Below are 24904 nucleotides of genomic sequence, written 5' to 3'. Positions count from 1 at the left end.
AAGGGGGCAGTGAGGTGGGTGGCTTCTTGCTGGGGGATCAGGGGCCACAGTGTGGCCATGGGGGCAGGGCTGGGGGTGAGGCATCACTGGGGCACAGCATCCCCTGCCTGCCTGGGCCACGGGGGCTGGCTGAGCGCACTGAGGGAATGTCCAGGCCCCGTGTTCCACCGGGGACATCACCGGGATTCTCCGGGATACCCAAAATGGGCTCCCCCCGTCCCTACCACCCCTCGGGAAGGGGGGAAGGCACCGTGGCGCCCCCTACAGCAGCGAGCAGTGGGCTACGCCAGGCGCTGTCCAATCAGAAGCGGCGCCGCGCTGTCACCGCCGCCCCTCTCCGCCAATGGGAAGCAGCGAAGGGCGGGACCGGGGAAAGCGGGACAGTACACCGGAAGTGTGCGCCAGACACAACTTCCTCCCCTCTTCCGCCTTCATTTCCCCCCCCCCCACCTCTCCTCGCTCTGATAGGGTAAGCCAACTGTCTGTCAGACTTCCTGAAAGCTGATTGGACATCCCGCGCTGCCAGTCACGCCTACATCCGGGTCTCGCAGGCGCGGTAGCGACGGCGCGGCGCCGCCATTGTGGTGGGGGAGCGCGGGGGTCGCGGCTGCCGGTGAGGGCCGAGGGGGAGCGGCGGGCCCGCGGTGGGCCCGGGGCGGGCGGGAGTGACGGGGGAGCGGCCGGCGGCGGCCTCGCTGTGATTCTGTACCTCACCCTGAGCCCCTCTCCACGCTCTCCGCAGCAGCGTCGCCATGGCCGCCGTGTTCCCGTACCGCGGCGGCTGCGCCCCGGTGCCCAACCCGCTGGCGCCGCTGCCCGACTACATGTCCGAGGAGAAGCTGCAGGAGAAAGGTGGGTACGGCCCCGGCCCCCCAGATCCTCCTCCGGGGGGGGACAAGGCGTGACCCGGCGGCTCTGTGTCCCCGCAGCCCGCAAGTGGCAGCAGCTGCAGGCCAAGCGCTATGCGGAGAAGAGGAAATTCGGCTTCGTGGACGCGCAGAAGGAGGACATGCCCCCCGAGCACGTCCGCAAAATCATCCGCGACCACGGCGACATGACCAATAGGAAGTTCCGGCACGACAAGCGCGTCTACCTGGGGTAAGGGGTCCCCGGTGTGTGACAGGGGGAGCTCGGGGGATCCGCCGCTGCTGCTTTGGTGGTTGTTAGGGGGAGAGATTCTTCTCCAAAAGTCTCTTCGTGCCCGTTGTAGCTCGCTTAGGATGCCCTGAGGTGTCAGTGCAGAGGAGGATCAGTGAAAGGAGTTGTTGCTTTGAATTTATGAGAAGAAATATTCGCCTGGATAGTGTATCATTGAAGGAGAAGCCCTTTCTCCAAAGGGCTTGCCGTGTCAGTGTTGCTGTGAGGTGTCAGTGCAAAAGAGCATCAGCAAAGGGAAATGTTCGTTTGAATTTATGAGAAAAAACTTTACCCTGCATAAAACAGTGTCTTAGAAGAAGTTGGAGAGAGTATGAAATGTTTTTTGAAAGATGAAAAAGCATCCTGAGTGCTTCTTTGCTGTTTGGGTGTAGAGAGCTGTCTAGTACACATCATGGCCTGCTGCAGTAACTTACCATTACCCATAAAAACTCCAGAAACTCACTTTAAAACTTCCATTTCTGTTAGCAACATTGCTGAAAGCCACATCACTGGAAAACCTTTTGCTAGCCCAAAGGTAGAGTGGGAAATTCACGGATTTGGTTTTTGAACGGGTTAGATGTGCAGCTCTCAGGGAAAACTGGGAGCTTGTGGGGCTCATGGCAGTTGCTTGGCTGTCCCTGAGAGCCACTCCAGCGTGGTTTCCCTTGCTTTGTGGCTGCAGTGCTCTGAAGTACATGCCCCACGCTGTGCTGAAGCTGCTGGAGAACATGCCCATGCCCTGGGAGCAGATCCGAGACGTTCCTGTCCTGTACCACATCACCGGCGCCATCTCCTTCGTCAACGAGATCCCCTGGGTCATCGAGCCTGTCTACATTGCCCAGTGGGGGTAGGTGCCTTCTCCTTCACCCAGCTGGGCCAAACCTTTCTGCACCCACCATGAACCCCCCCCTGATTTGAACTTCCCCCTGGTTTCCTGCAGCTCCATGTGGATCATGATGAGGCGGGAGAAGAGGGACAGGCGTCACTTCAAGAGGATGAGATTCCCCCCGTTTGATGATGAAGAACCCCCTCTGGATTATGCTGATAACATCCTGGATGTGGAGCCCCTGGAGGCCATTCAGCTGGAGCTGGATCCAGAGGAGGATGCCCCTGTGCTGGACTGGTTCTATGACCACCAGCCTCTGAAGGACAACAGGAAGTAGGTGGCACTGGGAGAGGGGGAAAACAAACAGTGCAGAGCAGTGTGTAACCTTTGTGTGCTGTTGGTGGGGAGAGAAAAACCTTCCCTCAGGGGTGGGAGGGAAAACCTGAGTGTTGGGAAGGTGCAGGTTGCTCAGAGAAGCTGTGGCTGCCCCATCCCTGGAAGTGATCAAAGCCAGGTTGGATGGGGCTCTGAGCAGCCTGGGATAGTGGAAGGTGGAAGGCTTGGAACAAGATGAGCTTTAAGGTTCCTTCCAAGCCAAACCATTCTGGGATTCTATGGTTCAACATCCAGCAAGGCCCCTCTATCCAGGAGGCCTGTGACCCACTCACCTGCTAAAAATTATGTTTCTGGCTGTGGTGTTTGTCATGAGGATGAGCTGAGAGGTGGGCATTTGACTCCATGGTCTCAGAAGGCTAATATAATATAATATAATATAATATAATATAATATAATATAATATAATATAATATAATATAATATAATATAATATAATATAATATAATATAATATAATATAATATAACAATTATATGAATATATTTACCATTTGTTTATAATATTATAATTTTCTATTAATTTCTAATTTCTATATTATTTTATATTAATTATATTATATTATATTATGCTATATTGAAACTATACTAACGAAAGAGGAAGGGTACATCAGAAGGCTAGACAAGAATGAATATTAAAAACTCATGACTGACTCAGAGAGTCCAACACAGCTGGATGGTGATTGATCATTAAGTTAAAACAATTCAATGGAACCAATCAAACATGCACCTGTTGGTAAGACAATGTCCAGACCATATTACAAAGCAGCAAACACGGGAGCAGCAGTCAGATAATTATTGTTTTCATTTCTCTCTGAGGTTTCTCAGCTTCCCATGAGAAAATCCTGGGCAAAGAGGATTTTTCAGAAAATACCATGGTGACACTGACCATGCTGTAAAGCTGACAGCCTGCATTGTCTAGCTGGAATTTGAAATTTGCTCAAGGTGCAGAGATGCTCTGTGTGAGTTGGGACACAGAGGAGGAGAGGAACCAGAGCAGCATTTTCTGGGCAGGAGGAGTCCAGAGTGATCTTTAACAGTGCTGCAGCCTTTTCTTAAGTCTGGAGACACCCATGTGTCACCTGTCCATGATGAGTGCTGGGTGGCAGGAGGTGTTTGGTGACTCTGGTGCTGTGGCTGTGCTGAGTGTCCCTGCTCTGCTCTCCCAGGTATGTGAACGGCTCCACGTACCAGCGCTGGCAGTTCACCCTGCCCATGATGTCCACCCTGTACCGCCTGGCCAACCAGCTGCTCACTGACCTGGTGGATGACAACTACTTCTACCTGTTTGACCTGAAAGCATTCTTCACCTCCAAGGCACTCAACATGGCCATTCCTGGAGGTCCCAAGTTTGAGCCCCTCGTCAGGGACATCAATCTTCAGTAAGTGTTGGGTTTAGGAGAGTGATGAGTGGTTATCTGGGAAATGGGGATGTTTTCAGTCACAAATGTTTGTCTCTCTCACCCTGAATGCCTGCATAACAGTTTCTTGTCTCATTTTAAGGGATGAAGACTGGAATGAATTTAATGACATCAATAAGATCATCATCAGGCAGCCCATCAGGACAGAGTACAAAATCGCTTTCCCGTACCTGTACAACAACCTGCCACACCATGTCCACCTCACCTGGTAAGAGCAGCAGCCTCCTGAGCCAGGAGAGGAGGGAAAGGCTGTCAAAGGCTCTAATGCTTATTTTTTGTTGCAGGTATCATACTCCAAACGTTGTTTTCATTAAAACAGAAGATCCTGACCTCCCAGCTTTTTACTTTGATCCTCTGATAAACCCCATTTCACACAGACATTCTGTCAAGGTGAGTCACTGGGTTAACTGTGATAAACCCTAGGTGTGGAAATAGGGGGCTTTAGCATCTTGCTTCTGATAGCAGCACACAAACATAAATATTTCAGAAGAAAGCACCAGCCCTTTAACAAAAAAAAAAAAAAAAAGCCACAGTTGTCATTTTAGTTTTCTTCTGGAGTTGCACAAAGTTGTCTCTTTTGGTTTCTGCAGGATAAAGCCAAATGTGTAATTAATGATTTTAGAGTCTTCTGACAGATGATTTGTCTTTTTGGTTGCTCTTGGTGTATTCAGGAGCTGGTATCTCCCTGAAGTTACCCCATAACACCTAACTCAGGGTCTGGTAGCCACAGTTTGCCTTGTTGGGTGCTTTTTGCTTCTCTCATGCTCAGTGCAGCCACACTTCTTCCATGAGAGCAAAGAGATGGATTTTTAACTTGCTCAACTCAGAAACTGAGCTGAAACAACCAGCAATCACCTTGTGTGATGCTTCTGTGTTTCAGAGCCAGGAACCACTGCCTGATGACGATGAAGAGTTTGAGTTGCCAGAGTTTGTGGAGCCTTTCCTGAAGGATACCCCTCTCTACACTGATAACACAGCCAATGGCATTGCCTTGCTGTGGGCACCACGACCCTTCAACCTGAGGTCTGGAAGGACCCGCAGAGCTCTTGACATCCCACTGGTCAAGAACTGGTGAGTTCTGTCCTGGGGGAAGGGCTGATGCAGTGATCGTGACATTATTACCTGAAAATTAAATAAAGACACTATGCTGGCTGGTTTCTAGAGATTTTAGGAGAATTTCTGGAGACTTTTGTCTAAGGAATGTGAGTTAGCTGAAGCTTTGGGGTGTGATTTATCCGCAGGTACCGTGAGCACTGCCCAGCAGGACAGCCAGTCAAGGTGAGAGTGTCCTACCAGAAGCTCCTGAAGTACTATGTCCTGAATGCACTCAAACACAGACCTCCCAAGGCCCAGAAGAAGAGGTGAGTGGGCTCTGTTCAGTGGGGACCTGCTGATCTCTGTAGGGATTGAGCTGATGGTGGTCTCTGCTCTCTCCAGGTACCTGTTCCGCTCCTTCAAGGCCACCAAGTTTTTCCAGTCCACCAAGCTGGACTGGGTGGAGGTTGGCCTGCAGGTGTGTCGCCAGGGCTACAACATGCTGAACCTGCTGATCCACAGAAAGAACCTGAATTACCTTCACTTGGATTACAACTTCAACCTGAAGCCTGTGAAGACCCTCACCACAAAGGTACCAGTCCGTGTGCTGTTGTACACAAGAGCAGAGTTTATGTGAAGGTTGTTGTGTAGTGAGGAAAGAGAGGTCACAGTGCCTCAGCTGCTCAGTTGTTGACCAGATTTGAGTTGTTTCGCTCTTCTGTGACATTTTTACATAAATTCTGAATATTTTGTCTTTTCCAGGAAAGAAAGAAATCCCGTTTTGGGAACGCGTTCCATCTGTGCCGGGAGGTGCTGCGGCTGACTAAGCTGGTGGTGGACAGCCACGTCCAGTACAGACTGGGGAATGTGGATGCATTTCAGGTAAGCTTTTTGGCTTTTTGGTTTTAAATGTGGTGAGAAGAAGGTGAGAGGAGAATTGGAATATTTTATATGGGATGCACAAAGTGGCTGAATATTGCAGTGTTATGGAGAAGAGAGGAAACATTGAAAATATGCAGTACTGTTTGAAATTCTGCTTTTATATTAGTTTATAAGAATTGATCATTGTCTGAGCCAGCATTAGGAACTTTGTATGGCCTGATACAATCTGTCCAGTAAACCTGGCTGCTGGAGGTGGTGTCTGAGGTGTTGGTTTGTCCCTGACTGTGTTCCTTATCTCAGCTGGCAGATGGCCTGCAGTACATCTTTGCCCACGTGGGTCAGCTCACAGGGATGTACCGGTACAAATACAAACTGATGAGGCAGATTCGAATGTGCAAGGACCTGAAACATCTCATCTACTACAGGTTTAACACTGTGAGTTCCACCTTTCCACATGATACTGACCCCATTTAAACTGAGGAATTCTGGACTGTCAATAAATGACCTGCTCTTGTGTCTCTGTTCTTCCAGGGGCCTGTGGGCAAAGGTCCTGGCTGTGGTTTCTGGGCTCCAGGCTGGAGAGTGTGGCTTTTCTTCATGAGGGGCATCACCCCACTGCTGGAACGCTGGCTGGGGAATCTGCTGGCCAGGCAGTTTGAAGGTCAGCACCCTGTAAATGCTGCACGTGGGAGGAGTGTGTGGCAAAGATTAATACTGTTTGCTTGCCAGCCAGTTCCCTGTTCATACTGGTGGTTTTTATCCATGCTCCACTGACCAACTTAGAGCTCTTTCAAGATCTGTGCCCCCAGAACAGATTCTAAGTGGAAGTGGGATTTCCTGCTCCATAGCCCCTTAATCATTTACTCCAGACTCCTGGCAGTGTAATTTCTCCAGACATCCTGCACCTCCTCAGGAATGAGGAGAATCACTGCCTGGTGGTGTCAGAATTCTGAAGGATTTTGCTTTTTCCAGGCCGTCACTCCAAGGGTGTGGCAAAGACTGTCACGAAGCAGCGCGTGGAGTCTCACTTTGACCTGGAGCTCAGGGCAGCTGTGATGCACGACATCCTGGACATGATGCCAGAAGGGATCAAGCAGAACAAAGCCAGAACCATCCTGCAGCACCTGAGTGAGGCTTGGCGCTGCTGGAAGGCCAATATTCCCTGGAAGGTAAAGCTCTCACCTGGCCTTTGGGTTCAGTTCTAACATCACCCAAGTGGAACTGCTCTTGGAAGGCTTCCACTTCTGCTTCCCTCAAATTCCTGTCCCTCCCCAGGTGCCAGGGCTGCCGACTCCTATTGAGAACATGATCCTGAGGTATGTGAAGGCCAAAGCTGACTGGTGGACAAACACAGCTCACTACAACCGGGAGCGGATCCGCCGGGGCGCCACCGTTGACAAAACCGTCTGTAAGAAGAACCTGGGCAGGCTGACCAGACTCTACCTGAAAGCTGAGCAGGAACGGCAGCATAATTACCTGAAGGTACTTCTGTCCTCCCTGAAATTGCCCAAATTAATGCTGTTCTCATAGGGAAGCTTTCACTGATGAATTCTGGTGGTGTGGTTCTGCAGGATGGGCCTTACATCACTGCAGAAGAGGCCGTTGCTGTGTACACAACCACAGTGCACTGGCTGGAGAGCAGGAGGTTCTCCCCCATTCCTTTCCCACCACTGTCCTACAAGCATGACACCAAGTTGCTGATCTTAGCCCTGGAGAGGCTGAAGGAAGCTTACAGGTAAGCAGTGGGAAATTTTCTTGATCTTTAGGGGCACTGGGAAAAATTTCTGTTTTGTTACCCATTATTCCTGTGATGGAGTATGGTATAAAATTTACCCTGGTGGACTGGTAAAGCTGTTGGTTTTGGTACTGCCAATTTATCTGGGAGTTCCTATTGACTCTGTCACTTGGGCAAAACCACTGCTATGTTTGCAAGTTTGGGGATGTGGATTGTGAGGATTTACAGTTTGAACATTATCATTCATCAGTTTAATGCTGTGGCCCTTAGGCTGTTTGTGTGCAGGTGCTGAGCTGTTCTCCTTTGTTTTCAGTGTGAAATCACGCCTGAATCAGTCACAGAGAGAGGAGCTGGGCTTGATTGAGCAGGCTTATGATAATCCCCACGAAGCTCTGTCCAGAATCAAGCGTCATCTGCTGACTCAGAGAGCCTTCAAGGAGGTGAGTGAAAGCCTGGTGAAAGCCCAGCCAGGTTATGCTGCATTCAGAAGCTGAATTGCACAAAAACTTTGTGTTTTCTCTCAACTACCAGCCTCAGTTTTTCCCCCTCTTTTTTTTTTTTTAGGTGGGAATTGAGTTCATGGATCTCTACAGCCACTTGGTCCCTGTTTATGATGTTGAGCCCCTGGAGAAGATCACAGATGCTTATCTGGATCAGTACTTGTGGTATGAGGCTGATAAGCGAAGGCTCTTCCCTCCTTGGATCAAACCTGCTGACACTGAGCCACCCCCACTGCTGGTGTACAAGTGGTGCCAAGGTCAGTGGGCTCTTGGATTCCATGCAAAAATGATTTTTCCTGTGGTTCCTTTGTGTCCTATGAGTCTCCTTAGAAGCTGAATTTTGGTTTTGTAATTTGCAGTCAATAATTACAATCAGGGATGTATTTTGTAGGTTAATACATGTGTGTATACTGGAGGAGGACAACTTGCACAGCAGCATTTATGGTTGATTACATAGTTTTCCTCCCACTTCTGGATAGACTGGAAGATCCAGAGTCTAAAAAATCAGGCATTGCAGGATTTATGTTGAGTTCCTGTATCCAGTGGCTGCTTCTGTGCTCTGATGTGTCAGATAACCCAAGATTTTGTTCCCTCAGGCATCAATAACCTGCAGGATGTTTGGGAAACGAGTGAAGGGGAGTGCAACGTGATGCTGGAGTCTCGCTTTGAGAAGATGTATGAGAAGATTGACCTGACCTTGCTCAACAGGCTGCTGCGTCTCATCGTTGATCACAACATTGCTGACTACATGACAGCCAAGAACAACGTGGTGATCAACTACAAGGTGATGGTTCTTGTCAGGAAAGGGGGTTTTGTGCTAAAAGGGACCCCTGAAGGAGGAGGGTTTGGAAAAGAAGGAGCACAACACTTGCCAAAGAAAGGTGATGAGGGAGTAAAAAAAACCTTCAGGGTCGTGCTGAGGAACGGCTGCGCAGGAGAAAGGGTTCTGATGTGTTGGGATGTGTTTTCTCACAACTCCCCTTCATCTCCTCAGGACATGAATCACACAAACTCCTATGGGATTATCCGTGGGCTGCAGTTTGCTTCCTTCATTGTCCAGTACTATGGGCTCGTGATGGACCTGCTGGTGCTGGGCCTACACAGGGCCAGTGAGATGGCAGGGCCTCCCCAGATGCCAAATGACTTCCTCAGCTTCCAGGACATTGCCACGGAGGTGGCCCATCCCATTCGCCTCTTCTGCAGATACATTGACAGGATTCACATCTTCTTCAGGTGAGATCTCTGGGCCCTGCTTTCCTCAGGTCAGCACAAAGGCAAGGAGGGTTTAATATGTTCCTGCTGCTGGCTTTTGTTACTTTTGCTTTGAAGATCAGGAATATTTTAATTTACAGATTTCTGTGGGTAACTGGATGTCCACATGCCTCCTCTTGCTTTCTCAGTTTGCTTTTCTGCAGTTTCACTGGACCGATAGAAATACAACAATGTCAAGAAACACAAATGAATAGAAATAGAAATATGCCAGTTGTTAGAGATTTGGTAAATTAGAGACTGGTAAAATAAACCTTTTCTGTCTCTTCATGGGAAGGTAACCCAAACCCTGAGTTGCTCTGTTGCTAATGAAATTTGCTAATGAAATTTCCCCCTTCCTTGGGAGGACACAAAAATGGGATAGTTACCTTCACACAGTCTGACAAACAGCTTTTCCTCATTTAATCCTTATCTTTCTGACCAGGCTGGTGTTGCTAAATCAACCATGTAATTCCAGATCCTTTTTTGTGCATTTCCAGGTTTACAGCTGATGAGGCAAGGGACCTGATCCAGAGGTACCTGACAGAGCACCCTGACCCCAACAATGAGAACATTGTGGGCTACAACAACAAGAAGTGCTGGCCCCGGGACGCTCGCATGCGCCTCATGAAGCACGACGTGAACCTGTGAGTGCTGCAGCTGGGGAAAAAGTGCTGGGGAAAAGGGGGAAATCAGTGATAAATAACTGCTGGAGACTGGGGAAGAAGTGCTGGGAAAATCAGTGATAAATAACTGTTGGAGACTGGGGAAGAAGTGCTGGGAAAAAGGGGAAAATCAGTGATAAATAACTGTTGGAGACTGGGGAAGAAGTGCTGGGAAAATCAGTGATAAATAATTGTTGGAGACTGGGGAAGAAGTGCTGGGAAAAAGGGTAAAATCAGTGATAAATAACTGTTGGAGACTGGAGGAAAAGTACTGGGAAAAAGGGGGAAGTCAGTGATAAATAACTGTTGGAGACTGGGGAAGAAGTGGTAGGAATAAGGGGAAAATCAGTGATAAATAATGCTGGGAAAAAGGGGAAAAAACTGTTGGAGAACTAGGGAAGACGTAGGAAAAAGGGGAAAATCAGTGGTAAATAACTGTTAGACTGGGGAAGAAGTGCTGGGGAAAAAGGAGAAAATCAGTGATAAATGACTGTTGGAGATTGGGGAAGAAGTGCTAGGAAAATCAGTGATAAACAACTGTTGGAGATTGGGGAAGAAGTGCTGGGAAAAAGGGGAAAATCAGTGATAAATAACTGTTGGAGACTGGGGAAGAAGTGCTAGGAAAATCAGTGATAAATAACTGTTGGAGACTGGGGAAAAAGTGGTAGGAAAAAGGGGGAAATCAGTGATAACTGTTGGGAAGAAGTGCTAGGAAAATCAGTGATAGATAACTGTTGGAGACTGGTGAAGAAGTGCTGGAAAAATCAGTGATAAATAACTGTTGGAGACTGGGGAAGAAGTGCTAGGAAAAAGGGGAAAATGGATGATAAATAATGCTGGGAAAAGGGGGAAAATCAGTGATAAATAACTGTTGGAGACTGATAGATGCACAGGATGAGATGTGAGAAGTGAGGGGTCTGCGCTGAAAGATTCGGGAAGCTCTGAGACTTTGCCCAGTTGTTATTTGGGTATAAATTATGATGTGTCCCTGTGCCCATGGTGTTGTGCAGTGGCCGTGCTGTGTTCTGGGACATCAAGAACCGTCTGCCCCGCTCGGTGACCACGGTGCAGTGGGAGAACAGCTTTGTGTCCGTGTACAGCAAGGACAACCCCAACCTGCTGTTCAACATGTGCGGCTTCGAGTGCCGCATCCTGCCCAAGTGCCGCACCAGCTACGAGGAGTTCACCCACAAGGACGGCGTCTGGAACCTGCAGAACGAGGTGGGCTGGGACAGCAATCCCTGGGTGGGGTTTCCATGGGTTGGAGAGGGGTCCCAGGAGGGGATTGATGGCTCTGTGCTCTCCAGGTGACCAAGGAGCGCACGGCTCAGTGCTTCCTGCGTGTGGATGATGAGTCCATGCAGAGGTTTCACAACAGAGTGAGGCAGATCCTCATGGCCTCTGGCTCCACAACCTTCACTAAGGTAAGGGAGGAGGGACATCTATGACAGCTTTCTAGAGATGCTTGGGAATGAGCCAGGAGCTGATCCTTTCCTTTCCTTTCTAGATTGTCAATAAATGGAACACAGCTCTGATTGGCTTGATGACTTATTTCCGGGAAGCTGTTGTAAATACTCAGGAGCTGCTTGATCTGCTGGTGAAGTGTGAGAATAAAATCCAGACTCGGATCAAGATTGGCCTGAACTCTAAAATGCCCAGCCGTTTTCCTCCTGTGGTGTTCTACACCCCTAAGGAGCTGGGAGGGCTGGGCATGCTCTCCATGGGCCACGTTCTCATCCCTCAGTCTGACCTGAGGTGAGTTGTGCTGTTCTAACTCCTGCATGACTTGAGTGTTCTCTCAGATGCTCTTTCCACTAAAAATATTCCAAGAGTGCTGAACCATGCCATGGTACAGAGCTATGTTGCCTTTACAGTAGCTCATGGCAGTGATGAGGGAAGTCCCAGTTCCTCCTACCTCATTCTTGTCTCTTTGCTCCAGGTGGTCCAAGCAGACAGATGTTGGCATCACTCACTTCCGCTCGGGAATGAGTCATGAGGAGGATCAGCTCATCCCCAACCTGTACCGCTACATCCAGCCATGGGAGAGTGAATTCATTGACTCTCAGAGGGTGTGGGCAGAGTATGCCCTGAAACGGCAGGAGGCCATAGCCCAGAACAGGTGTGTGTCCACGTCAGGGAGGCAGGCAGCAGTGGGAAGTTTTGTGCTGTCTGGGGGTTTTGGAGACCTTGCTGGCCCTGTGGTACCTGCAATGCTGTTCTCTTACCTCTGGCATTTTAGTGTCCCCTGCCAGAGCCCTGAGCTCTGTGTCATTTCTTTGATCTCATCTGAACTACTCGTTAGTGCATTGCTGTAAATTGAGAGGTAACAAAGTGTGGGGATTTTGTTCTTCAGGCGTCTGACCCTGGAGGATCTGGAGGACTCATGGGACAGGGGAATTCCTCGGATTAACACCCTTTTCCAGAAGGACAGGCACACTCTGGCTTATGATAAAGGATGGAGAGTCAGGACTGACTTCAAACAGTATCAGGTACTGACAGGCAATTTCTCTTCACCTGTCCAAACAAAGTCCTTGTACCTTGCATTATTGCAGGTGCACTTCTGTCTCTGCTGCAGAAAGAATTTACAGCCTTGTGTTGAGACTGGTAGAGGCTATTTGGAGCCAAGTGCTCCAGAATTTGTAGCTTATCCCCTTTGGAATCATTTAGATAGATTGCAGTGTATTGGAGGAAACCACAATAAACACAACAACATATTACAGAATCAGTTCTGGAGAGAGAAGAATAATTATCCTAAAATAAACGTTACAAAATATTAAGTTTTCGTAACAGTGGAATAATTTGTTATTTAAAGCCTTTAATGACAGCTCTGTAGAAGGCCAGTCCCTGAAAGATAAAAATATCACCTGGGGTTCCACCCAGAGTGAATTGCAGAGTAGCACTGACAGAACTCGTGTTGCAGATGAGCTGTGTCCTCCAGCACTGAGGGCATGAAGCTTTTTACCTGCTCCCTGACCATCACCATGGTGTTGGCTCCTGCAGGTAGTGCAGCCAGGTGAGTGATCTGCTCTCTGTTTCTGCAGGTGCTGAAGCAGAACCCGTTCTGGTGGACACACCAGCGCCACGATGGCAAACTCTGGAACCTGAACAATTACCGCACGGACATGATCCAGGCTCTGGGCGGGGTGGAAGGCATCCTGGAGCACACACTCTTCAAGGGCACCTACTTCCCCACGTGGGAGGGTCTCTTCTGGTAAGAGGAGCTTTGCTGTGGGCTCTGGGCTCAGGCTGTGCTGGTTCTCTTGAGTTTCTGCTGGTTTTCAGATCTACACAAGGTTCACTTCAGAACCTTGTGTAGATCAGTTGTGAGGGACCTGGGAGGGGGCTACAGCTGAACTTCTTGCAAATCCATGGAAATTTCTTGGCATGAAACAAAACTCCCAGCTCATGGGTGATCCCTGTGTCTGTTACAAGTGACACATGGCAGCAGAGATGGGGGACATCTCATTCAGTTGAATCTAATGCAGTTGATGATCTGTCCTTTATAGGGAGAAGGCCAGTGGCTTTGAGGAGTCCATGAAGTGGAAGAAGCTGACAAATGCCCAGAGATCAGGTTTGAACCAAATTCCAAACAGAAGATTCACTCTCTGGTGGTCTCCTACCATCAACAGAGCCAACGTAAGTACCTGGTGTTTGTCCCTCTAGGAGCAGACAGTGCTTTTCCACTGAAATTAGAGCAGTTAATTGATCCAATTAATTATCAGAATGTCTCTTAGAGAGGTACTAAACCTCCTTAACAGGTTTAAGTGCTCCATTTTTAAAATTCCCTCAGTTGTGCTGTTGTGTGTTCTCACAGCTGCTTTTCCTTTGCAGGTGTATGTTGGGTTCCAAGTGCAGCTGGATTTGACAGGGATCTTCATGCATGGCAAAATCCCCACGCTGAAGATTTCCCTCATCCAGATTTTCCGAGCTCACTTGTGGCAGAAGATCCATGAGAGCATTGTCATGGATTTGTGTCAGGTGAGCAGTGTTACCTTGGTTTGTTTCTGTGCCCTTCTGGAGCAGGACCAGTCTTCCCCCAGCAATTTGGCAGAGAAAGGGAAGAAATGGAAAATGGGATTTTCCTGACTGCCTTGGTGTTGAGGATAGATTCCTTATCTGGGTTGCTTGAACACATCTCATCTTTAATTGCCTTTTCCCCAGGTGTTTGATCAAGAGCTGGATGCTCTGGAGATTGAGACAGTGCAGAAGGAGACAATCCATCCCAGGAAGTCCTACAAGATGAACTCCTCATGTGCAGATATCCTTCTCTTTGCTTCCTACAAGTGGAACGTGTCACGTCCATCCTTGCTGGCAGATTCCAAGTGAGTTTTTTCCCTCTCCTCAGTCTCCCTGCAGTGCAGAGCTGCTGCCATCCAGAGCCTCTGTGTCTCTTGGGCATTTGGGGACACTGGAGATTGTGCCCAGCAGTGCACAGGGCTTGTTTGGGTAGGTGGTTGCAGCACCTCCTGGCACTGCCTTTGCTCCTGTCCTCTCCTCTGGGTGAACTTTCCCCTGAGCTGTTGAAGGTTCCTCTGCAAACCCCACAAAGCTGAGCTGGCCCAGGGCCAGAATCTGGAGTGAATCCTCACCAGACAGTCCCTGGACTCACTGCTGCTTTGTTTAAACCTTTCACCAGCCTCTGCATTCACTGCTGTGTGAGAGAACAGCAGCGTCCCTTTCCAGGGTGATTATGAGCTGGCTGCAGTGTCCATGCTAGATGACAATTACTGCAGGAGAGTTCTGTGCCAGATGAGGTTGTTGTGGGCTGTTTTCTCCTCAGGGATGTGATGGACAGCACCACCACCCAGAAGTACTGGATTGACATCCAGCTGCGCTGGGGCGACTACGACTCGCACGACATCGAGCGCTACGCCAGGGCCAAGTTCCTGGACTACACCACAGACAACATGAGCATCTACCCCTCTCCCACTGGGGTGCTCATTGCCATTGATCTGGCCTACAACTTGCACAGGTCAGAGCTGCACCTTCTTCTGTGGTTTCATTTCTAGGGTTGGGATTGGTGGTTTGTGGGAATTGTCTCAGTGCATCTCCAGACTGGGTTGTATTCCAGGCAGGAGGAGGAGAGGAGAAGGCTGGAGATGGCAGTGAGTGGGATAAGGCATCTCAGATTGCCCAGTTTTGCTCAGTAGTAGTGGTTCAGTTCCCTCAGTTCATTAATAATTTGTTTCTTAGGATATTTCTGTCAGACTGTTGTTGGAGCTGAAGGACAGGCCTTGTTTCAAAGCCCTTACAAGTGGGGACAGCTATTTCTCACTGGAAACAAGGGGCAGAGTCACAAATCTGTTCTCCAGTGTGTTTGTTGGAGATGGTGCAGCTTTTCTGGGACTGCAGCATGTGTGTGCTTTGGCTTCCCACTGAGGGGATGTAGGTAAAAGCCATAGGTGCCCACCTCCCAGGGCATTACAGAAGTCACACTGCAGCACAAAGTTGTATTTTCAGCAGGTAGAAAGGGGTCTAGCTGCTGCATGGAAAGACTTGAGTGGGGCTGTCACCTCTTCAGGTCTAATGGTAACAAACTTCTGTTTGTTTCCTCCTTCAGTGCTTATGGGAACTGGTTCCCTGGGAGCAAACCCCTGATCCAGCAGGCCATGGCCAAAATCATGAAAGCAAACCCTGCCCTGTATGTGCTGAGGGAGCGGATCCGCAAAGGGCTGCAGCTCTACTCCTCAGAGCCCACTGAGCCCTACCTGTCCTCCCAGAACTATGGGGAGCTCTTCTCCAACCAGATCATCTGGTTTGTGGATGACACCAATGTGTACAGAGTCACCATCCACAAGGTGAGGCCTGAGGGATGCTCAGGGAAAGGACTGAATGGGGTGGAGGTTTCCATGCTTGATGGAAATCTGGGAGGCAACACATGGACCCAGATTTTTGCAGAGTGCACAGGGCAGCCCTTACATTTCCCTCACAGCTCAAAGCACACAGAGAGTTGGCTCTTGTGTAAAGGTGTGGGTGGGCTCAATTTATCTCCCTGCACTTCTCACTCTCACTTTTTCCCTCAGACTTTTGAAGGGAATTTGACCACAAAACCCATCAACGGAGCCATTTTCATCTTCAATCCCAGAACTGGGCAGCTCTTCCTGAAGATCATCCACACCTCTGTGTGGGCAGGACAGAAACGTCTGGGACAGGTAGGGCTTGGATGTGAGCTGGGGGTGGGCTCAAACTGCTTGGGGAACTCCCTTGAGCAGAAAACATCACAAAGATCTTCATCTTCCTGCCTCTTAATGGGTTTAGAGCTCCAAAGTCCAAGTGGTCAGGCAGGCAGGAGCATGGGGTATAAAAGTGGAGGAACACAGGCATTGCTGCTGGAAGGATTTTGAGATTCTGAGGTGTAGAGACCCCACATCATCAAGCAGAGCTTGAGGAACAGTGCTCTGCTCCGTGTTACACTTGGCTGTACATCCAGTGCAGTGAGAATCAGGTGGCAAATCCAGGGAGGTGGAGTAGCCAGCTGGTTTTTTCTGAGCCGCTCAGGAGTAACTGAGCTCCAGGAATGGGAACTGCCCTCTGTGATCAGTAAGGAGGAAATGCTGGGCCTTGTCACTGATCTGGAACAAGCCATAAATTCCAGTTGTATTTTTAGAATTTGGTTTGCGTCCCTTTGGTTCCCAGAGACATGGAGAGGCTGCTGGAGAGCAGGGGGATATTTCTCTAACCCTGCTGTCTTTCTGCAGCTGGCCAAGTGGAAGACTGCTGAGGAAGTGGCTGCCTTGATCCGATCCCTGCCCGTGGAGGAGCAGCCAAAGCAGATCATAGTGACACGGAAGGGCATGCTGGACCCACTTGAGGTAAGGCTGCAGCTCCCTGAGGATGTGTAAAATCTGTGGGAGATAACAGGACACTTCTGTGTCATGTTCTGCAGTAGCTGTGAGCTAATTCCTCCTGATAAACTCCAGGTGCACTTGCTGGATTTCCCCAATATTGTGATCAAAGGCTCGGAGTTGCAGCTGCCCTTCCAGGCCTGTCTGAAAGTGGAGAAGTTTGGTGATCTCATCCTGAAGGCCACTGAACCCCAGATGGTTCTCTTCAATCTCTATGATGACTGGCTGAAAACCATCTCTTCCTACACAGTAAGCACACATGTGTCTCCTGCATTTTGCTTTGCTGCTGATAAATGAGGCAGGAACCAAGGGCTCAGATATCCCTGATGATTTGTTTGGGAGCACTTGGCTCTGAATCTGCCTGGATTTTCCTTTACATGGATTTCCCTGGCAATTCCCATATGCTCAAACAGAGGAATGCTGCTCTAGGGCCTTGTACATTTAATTTTCTTCTTCCTAACTCCATCTTCTTTCCATCTCCCAGGCGTTCTCCCGTCTGATCCTGATTCTCCGGGCGCTGCACGTGAACAACGATCGAGCCAAAGTTATCCTGAAGCCAGACAAGACAACCATCACTGAGCCTCACCACATCTGGCCAACCCTGACGGATGAGGAGTGGATCAAGGTGGAGGTGCAGCTGAAGGATCTCATCCTTGCTGACTATGGCAAGAAGAACAAGTAAGCCATAATCCTGCCAGCCTTTCCTTCTGCCGTAAAGGCTGTGGGCAGGGGTCTTTGTCAGTGCACTCTCAGCTTTGTTGGGGATCTGGTTAATTTTAAAAACTTTCTGGTAATGCAGATAAAAATGTCTGCACCAAATCACTGATCTAAACATTATGTGATCATGGCCCCTCTTTTGTTCAAAAAGTTTGGTTTAATTTTTTTATAGTGCCCAGAGTGGATGTTCTGAGCTTGTCCCTGCAGGTGAGAAGGCTCCAGAATGTGTTTTGAAATGCCTGACTCGGGTGAATTTTCTCTCCCAGCGTGAACGTTGCATCCCTGACCCAGTCAGAGATCCGAGACATCATCCTGGGCATGGAGATCTCTGCCCCATCTCAGCAGAGGCAGCAGATTGCAGAAATTGAGAAGCAAACCAAGGAGCAGTCGCAGCTGACGGCCACGCAGACCCGCACGGTGAACAAACACGGGGATGAAATCATCACCTCCACCACCAGCAACTACGAAACCCAAACCTTCTCCTCCAAGACTGAGTGGAGGGTCAGGTAGGAAGGCAGGCAGGGGTGGTGGGAAGGGTTGGAATGCTCAGGGAGGATCTGTGCCCCCTCTGATCACTGTCTCCTCCTCACAGAGCAATCTCTGCTGCCAACCTCCACCTGCGGACAAACCACATCTATGTCTCATCAGATGACATCAAGGAGACAGGTTACACCTACATTCTTCCCAAAAATGTGTTGAAGAAGTTCATCTGCATCTCAGACCTGAGGGCCCAGGTGAGTGTGCAGGGAGTTTGTTACAGCTGTGCCCCACTCAAGCACACCAGGGGAGAAAGGGCTGGGAACCTGCTGTGCTTTGTCCACGTGGATCCCTCTGATGCTCTCCTCAGGAATTAAGGAGTTCCCACTCACAGATATCTCTTCTGGCTTTCTAAGGCAGGTGTGTGTGTTTCAGATTGCAGGTTACCTGTATGGAGTGAGCCCCCCAGACAACCCCCAGGTGAAGGAGATCCGGTGCATTGTGATGGTGCCCCAGTGGGGGACACACCAGACCGTGCACCTCCCAGGGCAGCTGCCACAGCACGAGTATCTCAAGGTGGGTAGAGAGAGGTTCAGCTTCCAGGGCGGGTGGAAGGTCATTAAAAAGGACCTGAAGTGGTGGAACAGCTTTCCTTGGTCTTTTGTAGTTGTAGGACTGAAAGGGCTCAGTCTGAAGCCAGACTTGATTGAGATCAAGTGAGAGGGAAGCCTGTGATCTCTGTGTCCTTTTTGCCAGGCTTGAAGTGGTCTAATTTTAAATGGTTTTGAATTTTCTCTAAACCACTCTTTTTACAGGAAATGGAACCTCTGGGGTGGATTCACACCCAACCAAACGAGTCCCCTCAGCTCTCACCACAGGATGTCACCACCCACGCCAAGGTCATGGCTGACAACCCCTCCTGGGATGGGGAGAAGACCATCATCATCACCTGCAGGTGAGGGGCAGGGAGGCTTCTGGTGCAGAGCTGGAGAACTCAAAATAAAATCGGCACAAGGGGATTGGCTCATTCCTGCTACCCCTCCTCTGCCCCAGGTGAGTCTGACTTGCCTCCTTTCTTCTCCTTTTCAGTTTCACCCCTGGCTCTTGCACGCTCACAGCCTACAAGCTGACCCCGAGCGGGTACGAGTGGGGCCGGCAGAACACGGACAAGGGCAACAACCCCAAGGGGTACCTGCCCTCCCACTACGAGAGGGTGCAGATGCTGCTGTCTGACCGCTTCCTCGGCTTCTTCATGGTCCCAGCACAGGGCTCCTGGAACTACAACTTCATGGGTGAGCTGGCCTGGGGAGGGGAGGGAAAGGAGGCAGTGTGAGGAGCTTGGGGAGGGAGGAATAGCTCCTTATCCCTTCCAAGGCTTTTTCAGAGTGGCTGGCAAGGATACCAGCACTGTGCCCTGAACTTTACACAGTACCAGTTCAATTGGGGTTTTTTTGGTGGCTCGAGAGGAAAAATAGATCCCATGTCTGTCAGGATTGTAGTGCATGGTCTATCGCAACTGAATAATTAATCCCTGTCAGGCAGGAGAGATAATGGAAAATGCAAAAGAGAAGCTGTTCCCAGTAGGGAGGTGCTGGTATCATGAACACCACGGGCAGCTGGAGAAAGGGTCAGGAAATGAGAGTGACAGAACACTCGATTAGCACAAAAGGATTATAAATCTCTTGAGGGGAGGAACCCAAAGAGGGATAATTTTGTGGGTTTAGAACTTTCTCCTGGCAGGGAAATGGTCATAGAAGGGTGGAGGGCTGTGTTAGGCTCCTGAAGGGTGGAGGAGGCAGAAGGGGTGCTCATGTGGGTGACACTCCCTCTTCTCCAGGTGTCCGCCACGACCCCAACATGAAGTACGAGCTGCAGCTCGCCAACCCCAAGGAGTTTTACCACGAGGTCCATCGCCCCTCTCACTTCCTCAACTTCGCGCTGCTGCAGGAGGGGGAGGTTTACTCTGCCGACCGCGAGGATCTCTACGCCTGATCCTGCCCGCGTCCCTTTAGTACTGTTGATATTCAACAGCGTGTTCGTGTTCTCCCCCTTCCCCTCCACTGCGCCCCGCTCGCCCCCCTCACCCCTCGCGTTGTTGTTCTTTTCCCCACTTTTCCTCTCAATAAATTTTGTACGAACGGGAGCACTGCTGAGGGAGCGCGGAGATCCCGCCTCGGGGGCGGCCCCGGACGGGGCGGGCCGGGCCGGCCGGGCGGAGCCGCGCGGGCGCGGGGCGATGGCGGAGCCGCTGTGGCGAACGCCGCCGGCCCGGCTGGCCCCGCCGCACGTCTACCGCATGGCGGGGGCGCTGGGCGCCGAGCTGCGCCGCCTCTCCGCCCGCTTCGGGCCCGACGCCGTGGCCGGGCTGGTGCCGCCCGTGGTGCGGCTGCTGGAGCTGCTCGAGGCGCTGGTGGCCCCGCCGGCCGCTGAGGGGGAGGCGCCGGCGGCAGCGCCGGCCGGGCCGCAGGAGGCGGAGGTGAGCTGGGAGCCGGTGGCGCCGAGCCACGCGTGTCCCCGCTGGAGTGGCCCTGGGGACGGCGCCGAGCCGGCTGGTCGCTTTTCCCGGGGAATGGGGCTGGCACGGGTGTCCCGCGTTTTATGGGACGGCTGTTCCCGTTCCCCGTGGGGACGGCTCCGACCTCGCTGATCCCGTTCCCCGTGGGGACGGCTCTGACCCCGCTGTTCCCTTTTCCCAGGGGATGGTTGTCCGTGGTGTCCCCCATCCCCTGGGACGGCTCTGATCTCGCTATCCCTGTCCTCTGGTATGGGTCTGACCCAGCTGTTCCCCTTTCCGGGATAGTGGCACTGTCCCCACTGTCCCTTATCTCCTGGGCAGCCTCTGACCTGGCTGTCACCGTCCGCTGCTCAGGGCTGTCCTGGCTGTCACTGCCGCCGGGGGTGGCTCTGACCCGGTGTCCCTGTCCCCAGGAGCCGGAGCAGAGGCTGTGGGAGGCCGAGCGCCGGGAGCGAGCCCTGCACGGCCGCCTGGCCTGCCTGGAGGAGCAGAACCGGCAGCTCCTGGGGCAGCTTGCCGAGAGCCAGTCCCAGGAAGGTGGGTGTCCCCGTGGGATTGGGGTCCCCCATGCCACACGGTGTCTCTGTGGAGCGGCAGGCTGAGTGCAGGGCTGAACTTGTTCTTCTAGAGTCTGGAATGCTGCTCTCCTTTCCCTCACCTTGGATACCTGTCCTAGCAGGGAGCACAGGCATTACCTTGTTCTGCAAATCGGGGATCCCAAACCTCCAAAGCACCTCGAAAGGCCCCAGAAGGGTGATGGAGGCAGGCACAGGATTTGGGCTGCTGTGGCAACACAAGGATGTTCCAGGATCAGTCTAAAACTCTCAGTTCCCTTCTTTCCACTGTGAGATTACCAGGAACAAGTCAGACTTAGCAGAAGCATTGAGGAACTTGATAGCATTGTGGGCTTGGGGGAGTCCCTGGGGGACTCTGACTCCTGTCCTGTGTGTGCTCCCAGACAGCACGGCACGGAAGGAGCGGGAGGTGATGCTGCGGCTCAAGGAGGTGGTGGACAGGCAGAGGGATGAGCTCCGTGCCCAGGCCCACGAGATCGTCTGCAAGAGCCGGGACACGGAGGCGGTGAGGGCGGGGAGCTCAGGGGTGCGGTGTGCCAGGGCCCGGGCAGCTGCTTTCATGTCACATCCCCCTCGCCGGGGCTGTCACAGCTGCTGAGCCTGCTGGGCAGGTGGCACTGCTGTCCCTGGGTGGGGACACTGCCTCACCTCTGGCTGCCCTGGGCCCTCCAGCTGCAGGAACAGCTCCAGCGCTTCATGGCCATGAACGAGGAGCTGCGGCACAAGGTGGCCGTGGTGCAGGCCCAGCTCAAGAGTGCTCTGGAGCAGAAGTCAGACCTGGAGGCTGCCATGCTGCAGAGCCAGAGGGAAACGAGCAGGAGGAGCAGGACAGCCCTGGAGAGCCGGCAGCCAGAGCCTGGCGTGGTGAGTCTGAGCTGTGACCCCAAACCAGAGCCTGGTGTGGTGAGTCTGAGCTGTGATCCCACACCAGAGCCTGGTGTGGTGAATCCAAACTGTGACCCGAAACCAGAGCCTGGTATGGTGAGTCTGAGCTGTGACCCCAAACCACAGCCTGGCGTGGTGAGTCTGAGCTGTGACCCCAAACCAGAACCTGGTGTGCTGAGTCTGAGCTGTGATCCACACCAGAGCGTGGTGTGGTGAATCCAAACTGTGACCCCAAACCAGAGCCTGGCGTGCTGAGTCTGAGCTGTGACCCCAAACCACAGCCTGGCGTGGTGAGTCTGAGCTGTGACCCCACACCAGAGCGTGGTGTGGTGAGTCTGAGCTGTGACCCCAAACCAGAGCCTGGCGTGGTGAGTCTGAGCTGTGGCCTCGCTGCTGCTGGCCGTCACCAACACTGACCCCACGTTCCCAGCCTTGTGTGGAGCTTTTGGCACACCCAGACGTGGCTATTCAAGGAAACCCCACAGATGAAAAGTGAATAGTGTGGTGGTGTCTGCAATGCCACCAACACCTTCTCTGTAGAAGTGTTATGGGTGGAGCAAGATGAGGTGACAGGAGTTAAAAGTAGATGGGACAGAGGATGAGGGAGGTTTGCCATGTGTGGTTGCTGGCTGAGATGAGGGCATTTTTGAGGCTTTTCCATTTTTGCCTGCATGTGCACCCAGCCTTTGGGTGGGGGTTTTGAGGTCTCTGCTTGCCTGCTGACTCTCTTTCCGTGCCCTCCAGGAGGGAGCCCTGTCACCCTCAGAGGAGCCACAGCACCAGGATGGGGACAGGAGCCCTGCTCACTGCTGCTTCTCCAAGGAAGAGCTGCAGCAGATCCTGCAAGAGAGGAATGAGCTCAAGACCAACCTGTTCTTGGTGCAGGAGGAGCTGGCCTATTACCAGAGGTGAGTCCTGTCCCTGCAGCCACCCCTGGCCCAGCAGAGGCTGCTCCCACCACAGCCAGAGCAGAATCTTCCCCAGGTTCTTGCTTAACCAGCTGGCTGCTTTTTACCAGGGAGCTGCTGAACGAGGAGAGAATTCCCAGCTTCTTCCTGGATGCAATGAAGTCAAATATCAAAAAACAGAGGAAAAAAATCAGAGCCAAAATGCTGGGAACGACGGAGGAGTCGGGGAGCAGGTGAGTCTGGCTGGGTGCTGGGATCCTCCCATGCAGGGTGGGGGCTGGCTGCCCTGCTCCAGCATTTCCATGTGCTTGATGCCCTGGATTGGAGCCTCCCCAAGCCCAGAGCTGCCTCCTCCCTCCAGAGATCAAAGGTTTGATGTCTGCAGTTGATGTGTTGCTCTGGCATAGCTGTGCCACCGGGGCTCGTGTGTCCCTGTCACCAGTCAGGCATGGCCTGGCCAAATGCCACTTGTCCCTTGCGTGCATGTGACAAAAGGGAGGTGAGGTGGTGGCACTGGGAGCACTGGACAAACACCAGAGTGGCTCCAGCACTCGCTGCTGTGGCTCAGTGCAGGTTTGCCCCCATTTCTTTGTGCAGTGATGAAGAGGAGGGCTCCTGGCTCCCAGGTCATGGCACAGACTGTGTGGATGCTCAGCCTCCAGAATCCAAAATTAGGAGCTTGTAAGTTTGCTCCTGTGCTGGTAGGAATGGGAAGCTCTGCCAGTGGAGAGAGGTTTGGGGTTTGGCTGGGACCTGGCAGCTGTGGAGCTTGGATGTGATGGGAACAGAGTCAGCAGGGCTGGCAGGGATGCTGTCAGAGCAGGGGGTGCTGTTTTAGGGGGATCTGCCTTGTCCTGGGTGCCACATCACCACAGAGGGAGGTTGGGATTCTGCATCCTCCCTGGGCAAGTTCTTCTCCCCCATAGCCCTTCTCTGCTCTCTCTGCAGTTTTGGGCTGTGGTACCAGGGCAGCAGCAAAGATCCCCCCTCATCCAGCTGCCCTGGAACCTGGGAAATCATTGACTCACTGGACACACAGCTGGAGCCAGAGGGAGAGAGCAAGGCCGGGTCCAGCTGCCCTGACAGAGCCACAGCAGCACTCTGACCCCACGGCAACGGGAGCAGGATCTGTCCTCGCAGCAGAACTTCCTGGATCCTCTTCTTCCAGTGGATTCCAGAGCAGCACAGCAGCCCTGGCACTTCCCTGTGCCACGGTGGTGGCAAAGCCACAGCGTGGGCAGGTTCCTGCAGACCCACTGGGACACTTGGATGTGGCCTGCCAGCCTGGCTGGGACAGCTCAGCACCTCTGGGCACCTCTGCCCACCAGCCACCCTTTCACTGTGCCCACAGCTTAGCTAAGAGGGGCCCTCACAGCTGGGCCCCCTCCCCACTGCTCCCTGCTTGCAGCTCAGCACGGTGGGGGGCTGCACCCTCTTCCTTCTCCACACCCCAAAAGGGATCTTCCATCCCCTGGTGGCTCTCTGCAAACCCCTCTGCTCACAGCCCACAGCTGCCCCATCCTGCTCTGTGGGTGTTTTACCTCACCCCTTTCTTTAGTAGCTCCCCAATCCCTGCAATGTGAAGGTGCAGTTGGGGTGCCCTGGGGTCCCCACAGGGCTGGGGTGGGGCTGAGCACACTGCACTGGGTGTCCAGGTGCTCCTGTGGCTGGAGCCAACAGGATCACCTCCAGGGCCACTCCTGCACTTCTCAGGCTTGGGGTGAATCAGTTTTGTACTGACACCTCTTCCTGGCACCTCTGGGACCTGGCAGACTGGAACAATCCTTGTATTCATGGGGGCATCAGTCCCCTCAGATCAGGTACTTTCTACCTTTAATTTGGAAATAAATCAGTCTTGTTTTTCCTCTGAGGTTCTGCCTGCAGCCTCTGCTCTCTGCTTGGGGAGGGCTGGGTGACGCTCCCAGATTTCCCTTGCCCTTCTCCTGATGGCTGTGCCCCCTGAGCCCCTTCTGGTGGGGAGGGGGCTCCAGGGGTGTGATCCCACAGTGCTGGGCATGGAGGAGTTAATTCCTGCATGGCCAAGGGGTGCTTCCAGCCCGGAGCCCCCCCCGGCTGAGCTGGCCTTGGGTAGGAAAAAGGTGTTTCCTGTGCATCTGCTGACACAAAGCTCCTGGGGACGTG

At 52.1% G+C, this 24904-nt stretch overlaps 2 protein-coding genes across 3 annotated transcripts; both read left to right on the top strand.

Annotated features, from left to right (window-relative positions):
• The first annotated feature begins 742 nt into the window (after window positions 1–742).
• Window positions 743–20022, top strand: PRPF8 (pre-mRNA processing factor 8). The gene is made up of 42 exons (XM_063174222.1): window positions 743–852; window positions 930–1098; window positions 1820–1984; window positions 2078–2296; window positions 3524–3736; window positions 3858–3983; window positions 4060–4165; window positions 4656–4846; window positions 5017–5136; window positions 5213–5402; window positions 5573–5692; window positions 5993–6127; window positions 6224–6353; window positions 6665–6861; window positions 6968–7174; window positions 7264–7427; window positions 7741–7867; window positions 7992–8184; window positions 8524–8711; window positions 8922–9160; window positions 9676–9822; window positions 10851–11061; window positions 11148–11264; window positions 11348–11595; window positions 11780–11959; window positions 12194–12329; window positions 12882–13051; window positions 13347–13476; window positions 13672–13818; window positions 14002–14162; window positions 14621–14812; window positions 15401–15638; window positions 15864–15992; window positions 16539–16652; window positions 16761–16934; window positions 17170–17363; window positions 17669–17908; window positions 17995–18136; window positions 18315–18455; window positions 18695–18834; window positions 18969–19171; window positions 19717–20022. The coding sequence occupies exons 1-42, from the start codon at window positions 753–755 to the stop codon at window positions 19869–19871; spliced, it is 7008 nt and encodes a 2335-aa protein (XP_063030292.1). The 5' UTR covers window positions 743–752; the 3' UTR covers window positions 19872–20022.
• A 93-nt stretch (window positions 20023–20115) lies between these two features.
• RILP (Rab interacting lysosomal protein) lies at window positions 20116–24632 on the top strand. Of its 2 annotated transcripts, XM_063173721.1 has the most exons (8): window positions 20116–20355; window positions 20808–20931; window positions 21353–21474; window positions 21642–21833; window positions 22599–22762; window positions 22873–22995; window positions 23360–23443; window positions 23711–24632. In XM_063173721.1, the coding sequence occupies exons 1-8, from the start codon at window positions 20116–20118 to the stop codon at window positions 23865–23867; spliced, it is 1206 nt and encodes a 401-aa protein (XP_063029791.1). In that variant the 3' UTR covers window positions 23868–24632. The 2 variants fall into 2 exon arrangements, with proteins under 2 accessions (XP_063029791.1, XP_063029790.1); XM_063173720.1 differs by lacking the exon at window positions 20116–20355 and having other exon boundaries at window positions 20452–20931.
• Window positions 24633–24904: the final 272 nt, after the last annotated feature.

Source organism: Melospiza melodia, chromosome 21 (genome assembly GCF_035770615.1).
Source record: "Melospiza melodia melodia isolate bMelMel2 chromosome 21, bMelMel2.pri, whole genome shotgun sequence".
Taxonomy (NCBI): domain Eukaryota; kingdom Metazoa; phylum Chordata; class Aves; order Passeriformes; family Passerellidae; genus Melospiza; species Melospiza melodia.
Note: the sequence above shows the minus strand (reverse complement) of the source record. Positions and strands in the feature narration are given on the sequence as shown.

Excerpts from the sequence above, each read along its gene's own strand:
- PRPF8 (XM_063174222.1), top strand. The coding sequence starts at position 753 with ATGGCCGCCGTGTTCCCGTACCGCGGCGGCTGCGCCCCGGTGCCCAAC. Across the intron at positions 853-929 it reads GGAGAAGCTGCAGGAGAAAG|CCCGCAAGTGGCAGCAGCTG; the intron begins GTGGGTACGGCC and ends GTGTCCCCGCAG. Across the intron at positions 9,823-10,850 it reads ATGAAGCACGACGTGAACCT|TGGCCGTGCTGTGTTCTGGG; the intron begins GTGAGTGCTGCA and ends GGTGTTGTGCAG.
- RILP (XM_063173720.1), top strand. The coding sequence starts at position 20,478 with ATGGGACGGCTGTTCCCGTTCCCCGTGGGGACGGCTCCGACCTCGCTG. Across the intron at positions 21,834-22,598 it reads GGCAGCCAGAGCCTGGCGTG|GAGGGAGCCCTGTCACCCTC; the intron begins GTGAGTCTGAGC and ends CGTGCCCTCCAG. Across the intron at positions 22,996-23,359 it reads ACGGAGGAGTCGGGGAGCAG|TGATGAAGAGGAGGGCTCCT; the intron begins GTGAGTCTGGCT and ends TTCTTTGTGCAG.